The 8,843-nt window shown below is 37.8% G+C and overlaps 1 protein-coding gene across 5 annotated transcripts in view; it reads right to left on the minus strand.

The window, feature by feature from the left end:
• Positions 1–1,651: 1,651 nt before the first annotated feature.
• The window catches only part of SLC25A27 (solute carrier family 25 member 27), a 33,419-nt gene continuing 26,227 nt past the window's right edge, over positions 1,652–8,843 (minus strand). For 2 of the 5 annotated variants that reach the window (XM_059400322.1, XM_059400321.1), the window contains 3 exons: positions 8,009–8,101; positions 7,279–7,381; positions 1,652–2,005 (listed from right to left, as the gene is read on the minus strand). In XM_059400322.1, coding sequence (XP_059256305.1) covers positions 1,934–2,005; positions 7,279–7,381; positions 8,009–8,101 — 268 coding nt within the window. In that variant the 3' untranslated portion in view covers positions 1,652–1,933. Of the gene's footprint in view, positions 2,271–7,278; positions 7,382–7,691; positions 7,758–8,008; positions 8,102–8,843 lie in introns of those variants that run through there. The other 3 variants (XM_059400320.1, XM_059400325.1, XM_059400324.1) reach the window with 3 other exon arrangements.

Below are 8,843 nucleotides of genomic sequence, written 5' to 3' on the forward strand. Positions count from 1 at the left end.
TGAAGAGACATATGTTTAGATATAAAGGATTTGATCAGATGGTGGTTCTTCAGGCTCAAGCTAAGGTGTGGTGACTCCATTCTAAAATTTGTGTTGAAGACAATTCAAATTTATTTAAAATGTGTAAGACAGAACAATGCTATAGAGAAAAATCTGGTTTTGGAAGATTCAAGAGCACTGGACTGGGTTGTTGTGAAGATAACAAAGTATTGACTATGTACCTAATTCGTATATAGCAACTCCCACTAATAATAATAATAATAGTTAGAAAGTCTATATTTTTATCCAGGCTCTGCTATGAAGTAACCTATGAGCATAAGCAGCTCTACCTCTCCGGGCCTCTGTTTCATAACATGTAAAATGAGAGGGTTAAACCAGATGATCCCAAGGAGTCACTTTAGGTTAAAAAATTCCAACTATTCATGTTAAATCCAGATATCAAGGAACAGTCTCAGTAATTAAAAGCAGTGTTTTCACCCCATGCCCCTTGAAGAATAAAGCTAAATAAATTTTTTTGTGGTCCAGTTGGTATATTTTGATCCAATCTTTACTTAATTTTAAAGGTTATAAAACATGAAAACCCAAAGAGTTCCCAAAAGTGGTCCCAGTGCAGAACATGTGGGGTTTAAATACATATTATTTTAAATATATTTAACAACACAATTCTTACAGATTGACAGATGGAATGGAAAAGTAGACCACCAACAGATTTTGGTTGAACTCCACATTCTGAAAATTCCATAGAAAAACAACAAGCCACTGCATATTAGTACATCACATTAAAATATATTCTAAAGTATAATTCCCCTTTTAAATGGCAGTGATTATACAGTAGTGCAACCACAGGGCACATGTAAACTTTTTTTGTTCAACATCATCTATGTCCATAACAAACTCTGGTTAACTCCAAGGTGTTTCTTGGGTCTAAGCTTTTTGAGCTTTCCTACATTGGCAGTTACAGCCTCTACCCACAACTCTATCCATCCCTCCAGAAATGCCCACTGTCTGAGGTTGGGGGAACAGGTGGCATACAGGTCAATCTGAAGAAATCTCTCACCTTTCTAAAATAAGAAAATGGGTTTGATTCCATGATTGGAGACATAAATGTACACCATAGGCAGTTTATACTTATCACTATTTAGGCAAGAAACTTTGTCAAAACTGGGTAAGATTCAGGATAGAGACATCTTCAAGGGTGATTTCTGAGTTCGCTCCCTCTCTCTCTGGCCCTTAGTGTTAGGGAAGGAGATGAGAAAGGATGCCTGTCCAAATTGGCTGACCTCCTCTCAGCCTTGCTTTGGAAATGCCCCGGAAAGGCTGATAATAACGGGTTACTTTATGAACGGGACCTACCCACCTAAGCTTTAATCAAACAAGCAGCATTTTTTATATATCGAGCTTCTTGGGGGCTAGCGGCAAACTCTAGTTGCAACAGCATATGTAACACAGCACACTCTACTTGGTGTTCATCAAGACTCATGTGGCTGTCGGGAAGTCCTTAGCATGTGCAGTAGAGTGCTAGCCAATAATAAAGACCTAACCGAAGATGGGACACTGACAGAAAGAAGCTTCTCTCCTGGAAATCCAAACATCATCTCAACTTGATGTTTTTCATCCTCTTGGCAAGAAAAGGTACATCAACTTCCTTCACTACTAGGGAAATTAAAAATGTTTATTCATGAATTTTCATTCACCTCCCTTTAATTTACAGTATATGCACTTTAACAACAGAAAAAGGAATCATCAAATTTCCATTGAACATACTGACAACAGTTCAAATATATTTCTGAATCACTATGTATGTATGTGTTCTTCCAGATTCCTGTAGTCTACTTCAGGGCTGAGATGCTGTCTCCCTTTTGGCACCTCTAAGTAGGCTCCTCAGCATAGAAAAGCATCTCAAAGGTCAAATCTTCTCTCGTAAGATGAGTGCTCAGCATTCAAATCTTCTTGAAAATTCTGTGCCAGGTCTCATTGGGTAGCCTTGTGTAATCCAACCAGATTGCTTTTGAACAAAAAGAGGAGTCAAAGAGAACTTGGGTTTCCAGAGAAAAAGAAAGTGCTGCCCCTATAAATCACAGTCTTTGTGGAGTAAGGTGTCTTCCTAAAGAGGTAGAAATAATAGGGGTGTGTGTTGTAGATGCCCACATTTCAATGATACTGAACACTGTATCTTTAAGGGCTGCATCTTTAAGGGCTTAAAATGGACTGACTCCACTCATCTCTCTGATTTTTTCATAAGTAAGCCAGAACACCAGTGACCAAGGGGTCTGAAAGATTAACCAAAGAAGTTAGTGCATATTTCAAATATTATGAATATTCTACATTTATGCATTCATACATCTCTGAATGACAAAGTCATTTTGAATCCACTTAGGCTGAAAATAAATATTTTGGTATTTCACCTTTATAGAGCACTTTATAATTAACAAAGTATTTTCATGTCTTATTTCTCATAGATTTCTCTGAACACTTTACAACAGAAAGGAAAGGTAATGATACCCCTATTTTACAGATGAGAACACTGAGGCTTAGCAATCAAAAAGCTATCAACATGTTGTAGAGCTAAAAAACAGGCTTCTGGCTTGCATTCCAGGGTTCCTTCTACTGAACCCTTCCCTGCTAAGAGGCTGGGACTCGGCATGCCTGAATTCTAGGCTGGGCTCCTCTGTGTGTAGATTGTAAAGCGTGACAAGGAGTCAGTTTAAGAACTTGCAAGTGAAGATGAAAGATTATCCTTTGAGAGTTAGATCAGAAGCTCAACACCTGATGTATTACAAAGTGGTTATAAAATTTAATACAAAATATTAAATTATAAAATATAAAATAGGGAAAAGAGTTTCCAGTTCAGAAAGACTTGACTAACTTGAATAAAGGTCTAACCACATCAAAAGGAATTATAAGGGGATGAGGGCTTTTCAACAAAGGAAGATAAAAACATCCAAGACAAAGAAGGAAGTAGCAGAGGAAACACTGGAAGTATCATCAGAGGAGGGGTATTTTGGATCCAGGTCCTGTCTGGTTTGGTTCATAGGTGACAGGTAATATTGATCAGAAAGAAACTATCCAACTAGAGTCAAAAAAGAAGCTTGAGCAATTAGAATATAAAATATATTTGGTTAGAGAGTTTGTGAAGCAATATTTATGTACTGTGTTTGGAAATATTGAGTGTGTTATATTGGGAGACTGAGACTTTACCAGTGGATTTAGGAGAACACATGTTGGTTAGTTAACCATATGGGAGACATGGACAAAATAAAGAATATGAAAAATGAAGTGAACCAGTGATATAACTGCCATCAGATCAAGGAATAGAGGTCTCAGCTAAGAGTGGATTATATAATCCTTCCCAGCTACTCGGGTGGTCAGGCTTCTGTAGGCAAATGAAGTAAATATTAATCAGTGAGTGAGCAAAGCAAGGTCACAACTATCCTTACCTAGTAGGAGGGACTGGGGTTGAGTTTTAGTTGGGTTATGAATAGAAGTTAAACAGGGAGATCAAACAGCCAATAACGGGGGGAGTATACGAATGGCATACACTGAGTCTCTGTTTTTTTCTTCCCTAGCATAGTTACACTGCTGTAAATAATGCAAGTGTATGACTCCGTGTTGTCTGCTGTGGTCTGCCTGTTGCCATAACTGCTGGAAAAACAAGAGTCCTTCTCCATGCCTTTTACTGTGGGGCTGAACATTAAGGGCTCTTGGGTATTCTTAAATACTAAGATTACAAATAAGCTCTTCCTGTTATTATTCCGTGTGTAGTAAGCAAACTTCTGATTATAACTTGCCTTCACAGATGACTTGAATTTAGGAGGAAGCACACTGTTGAGAGGACTTTAGCCTCTGGATCACTTGCCAAGTGTGTTTCTCAATGTGAATGAGCCAATGCTGATCATCAGTTTCAGTGAGTTCAGTTGAGGGTGAAATCTGTATTTGCAAGACCAGTTTACTTGGAAGTGCCCATAACTCAGCTTTTAAGGTCATGGTCAAGTACTGTGACACATCAACAAGGTAGTGCCACCCTGGCGACCTTTGGTGGTTAGCCAGCCTTTCTCTGCATCATCTCTTTACCACTACACACTGTCCCTTTCCCCTGACAACTTTTATAGCCAGCCGCAGGATCTCAAGACATTCTGCACATTGTATTAGTTAGGAGCATGGGTTTAGAACTCAACAGACCTGGGGTCTGTTCCCAGCTCTGCCACACACCGGCTGTATGAACTTGAGCAAGTTTCTTATACTTGGAGCCATGGTTTTCTCATCTGAAAAATGAGGATAACACCACCTGTTTTACTGGGCTCTTACAAGACTTAAAAACAAAAAAAATATGTGTAAACAGCTTAGCACAGTGTCTATCATACATGAAGTACTCTCTTTTTTTCACTTATACTTCCCGAGTCTCATGCATAAAGAGAATGGGTCAAACTGTCTCAGTATTCCTTTGTCTTATTCTCCCTGTCCTCATACCTCTTGACTCTGATTCTGTTTTCCATCACTGGTCTCACCATCCTTATAGTCTTTCACACTAGAAATATGAAAGTCCCATTTCCTCCCTTTCCTCCCCCATCAGCTACACAGAGTCCATTACTAAATCCTGTGGAGTTAACCATAAATGGCCCTAGAATCTGCCTTCTCTCCATTTTTATAATCATTTTCATGTTAGACTACTGCCAACACTTCCTTTCTTGGGTTCTAGCTTTCAGTGTATCTTCTACATTGCTGCCAAAGTAATCCTGTACCCAAACAAACCTTAGTACTTTGCTCCCACTATTAAACAGCTGCTTGCTGACTACAGGTTCCACCTAAACCATTAAACTTGCCCCCACAAGGTCCTTCTTAACCTGGTCCTTAACTTCTTCTCTAGAATTTTGCCCCACCACATCCTCTCTGAGGACCTGTTCTCCAGCTACACTGAATTTTCTGCGGTTGTCCAAACCTACTGGGTACACACATGACTTGATGCCTGTGTTCACATTGCTCCTTCATGCCTTTCTTGTTAAATGCCGACTGGTCTTTCAAAGCTCGGATCAGACATCATCTCTGTGAAAGACTTTGTGACTTCCTAAACAGGTAAAGCCAATGTTTACTTTACTACCCATGTTCTCACCATGTTTTGTTCACCACGAGTGGAGCATTTAATACAACCTGCTCACAAAGACCATGTCCTCTGGAGCCTGGGTTTGATTCCCTGACTTGATAAAGTAGTAACCAGCTAAACTGGCTGAGTTATTTAGATGTTTTAAACTTTTGTTCCTCCTCTGTAAAAGAGATATGATAATAACCTACTGAAGAGATTGTTGGGAGAATTCAGTGAGGTAAGCCATGAAAATGATTAGCACAGTGTTGGTGCTAATACCAAGTGATTTAATAATATTGGCTTTATTATGTCTATAATTTTAACTACTTACATGTCTATCTTTTCTATCCTTTTATAAGCTGCTCTCATGCAAAACATCTTATTCCTTAGTGCCATCAGCACTTGTGATATGCAGGCCAAATCAAAATTTTCCTTTCCATTAAGAAATATCCACAGATTTGAGATAATTTCAAGGTATAACCAAGACAATCAAAATAAGGTTTTACACTTGGGTACACATTTGCTTCAGATATTGCTAAGGGCTTTGGCTATTAACTCCATGTTTATGGATACCCACTATTGCTTGGTGCTGTCATTTATTCCCAGAACTTCAATTCCTTTCTGTATGCAGATGGTGCTCACCTCTAAAGCTCCACCCCCATATGCTCTGTAAGATCCAGATCAACATATGAAGGAGCCATTTAGAATCTGTTCTTAGATGTCCTACAAATACCCAAAACTCAACAAATTTAGGACTAAGCTTGCTATTCTACCACAGGATCTTCCCTACAAATGATCCCATGTTAGGAAATTACATCATCTGTTGCTCAGGTTGGGAATCTAGGAATGAAGTCCAACTTTCCTTGTCTCCTCTGACAAATTTCCCCTCCCCATCCAGTCATGCTTCTAGCTCCTTGCTACTTCCCCTAAATTATTTTTTGAATCTGTCTTTTTCTGTCCTCCTTGTCATACTTTCATGCACGCTATCATTATGTCTCACCTACTACTACTCCGGGCCTTTCCCCAACCCACACTGCAGCTGGAATGATCTTTTTAAAAACACACACGTCATCAAACTGGTGCCCTTCACTCTTATGGGTCTTATAGCCCTTCCCAAACTGGCCTCTACCTCTCTCTGGCCTCACCTTGTGCCTCTTTCCTCCATGTCTCCATGCCTTGGCCTGTGGGTTTCCTTCAATTCCCTGAACTCATCAAGTTTTCTGTCCACTCCAACTGTTCCCTCTACCTAGAATGTTTTTTCCTGCTCTTTTTACCTGGCAAATCCTACTCATTCTTCAGACTCAATTTTAGAGCCCATTCTCCATGGAGCTGCTCCTGATCTCCAAGCGTAGGCTTTATGTGCTTGCTATATATTTTCATAGCACCAGGCACTTTGCCTGACCACTCATCACTTCTAGTTTTGTATTCAGCGTCTGGCTTTTCCAAGCTAGAAGCTCCAGCACTACAGCAGGGGTGGAGACTCTTCTGTTCATCCCCAAGCCAGGCACTGGGTACAGGGCTTTGCGTGGCATAGGTGCTCAATTAATGTTATGATATTGTGTAGAGCGTTGATTGTTGGAATTTCTAAACCCATGACTCGTTCAGTCTTTCAAATTTGTTCTACCTTACAAAATACTTGAGTACCTTATTTGTATTATGTATCTTATGTTACTTGAATAAGTCTATTTAATTCTACATCTTAGTTTACCTCAGTAAAAAGTAATATACAGATCAAATAAAAATGACATAATGCTTTCTTACCAAACTAAGTTTTGTGGTCATGAGTATTAATGGATAATGCAACATGTGCCAGCAAAGTAACAAATTTTGTTTGAAACAGCAAGATTTTCATAGGAACAGTATCTAGTATAAAATCTTAATACCTGTTCCAAACGTACGATACTTTGGCTAAATGGACTACTAAAGGTTTTACATTGCAGAAAATCCTATCCACTGACTTTATAACAACAGAATGTCAACCTTTTCATTTCTGAATAGTAACTGAATTGTATTACTTTAACCCATCTGGGAAGGTAATAAGACTCTGAGGAGAGGTAAAAAGAAACCAAAAAGAGATATAAAAAAGAGAGAAAGGCAGAGCCATGCTAAAAACCAAAAGAGAAAGGGGAAAATATTTGTAGATTAAAAGCAATTTAAGTGCAAAGAATACAAAAACAAAAGAAGGAAAAACCTGACGTTACCATTCTCAGCCAAGATGGTAAAAAGCCTTTATATAGACTCATGAATCCTTCTCCTTGAACAGCCTGAATCAAACAGTCCGTTGATGATTTATACAAAAGTCCCCTAAAAAGGAAAGAAGACAGTTCTGCTAAATTTCTTGTGTGTAAATAGTGTATAAATAAATCATAAATTAAAAAATAAAGGAAACTTACTATAAGGAAACTTAAACATTTTCTGCTAATTTAGAACAAGTAATATTTGTGGCTCAGTATATAGAAATCACCTCTTTTGAGTTTAAAGAGAATTTCTTTAGGTGTCTAAGGCTGACTCTTTGGATTCATCCCACCCTTAGTCTTATAGTTAGAATTCACTCCACCTGATCTCTTCCAGAGAGAACATACTGTTTTATAGCAAATCAAATTCTCCATGTTACCTGTAAGTCATAAGCTTCTGAAGAAAGTGCTCTGTAAATTCTCAGCAGAGTATATTTTCATAAACTCTTTGAAAACAATAAAATCACAATAAATACCTTGTGTCTAAATAATATGATCATTAAATTAGCTTATATCCCCAAGTGCACAGTACTTTTCCATCAGACAAAGAGCAGATAATTACATAAAAACAGTTTGCTGGCTGAACATGTGATCACACAGATACATTTCAATCAAGAGTAAATGCAAGGAAACATCTTTAAGGAACATTATTATTAAGGACATTTGAACACACGGAGAGTGAAGACTTTCTATCTACCTTCCTTGTTTATCTCGTGGTTGATTCATTATTCGGCTTTTGATGACATCAGCGGGTGTTCCCAGAATAGAAGCTACCAGTCCAGAACATAAACTATAAATACAAATAAATGAATTTGAAGGATAATAAATATAGCAATTTCTAAATTGTAAGAAAAGGAAATCTGATATTTAGAAAGAATGGAATACTAAATATATTATTGTATTATTCTTTATAATAATCCTATTTTTGCTTAAAATCAATGCTTAATGAAATCATTAAAGAGATAGAAAAAACAAAAATTAAAAAGAATGTCCAACCAAAAAAACAATAGAACAAATCAACGAAACTAGGAGCGGAGCTGGTTCTTTGAAAAAATTAATAAGATTGATAAACCCCTGGCCAGACTTATCAAAAAGAAAAGAGATAAGACCCAAATAAATAAAATCATGAATGAAAGAGGAGAGATCACAACTAACACCAAAGAAATACAAACAATTATAAGAACATATTATGAGCAACACTACGCCAACAAATTTGACAATCTGGAAGAAATGGATGCATTCCTAAAAACATATAAACTACCACAACTGAACCAGGAAGAAACAGAAAGCCTGAGCAGACCCATAACCAGTACGGAGATTGAAACAGTCATCAAAAATCTCCAAACAAACAAAAGCCCAGGGCCAGACGACTTCCCGGGGGAATTCTACCAAACATTTAAAGAAGAATTAATTCCTGAATTAATTCTCCTGAACTGTTCCAAAAAATAGAAATGGAAGGAAAACTTCCAAACTCATTTTATGAGGCTAGCATCACCTTGATCCCAAAACCAGACAAGGATCCCATCAAAAAA

The sequence above is a fragment of the Mustela nigripes genome, chromosome 5 (assembly GCF_022355385.1).
Source record: "Mustela nigripes isolate SB6536 chromosome 5, MUSNIG.SB6536, whole genome shotgun sequence".
Lineage (NCBI taxonomy): Eukaryota > Metazoa > Chordata > Mammalia > Carnivora > Mustelidae > Mustela > Mustela nigripes.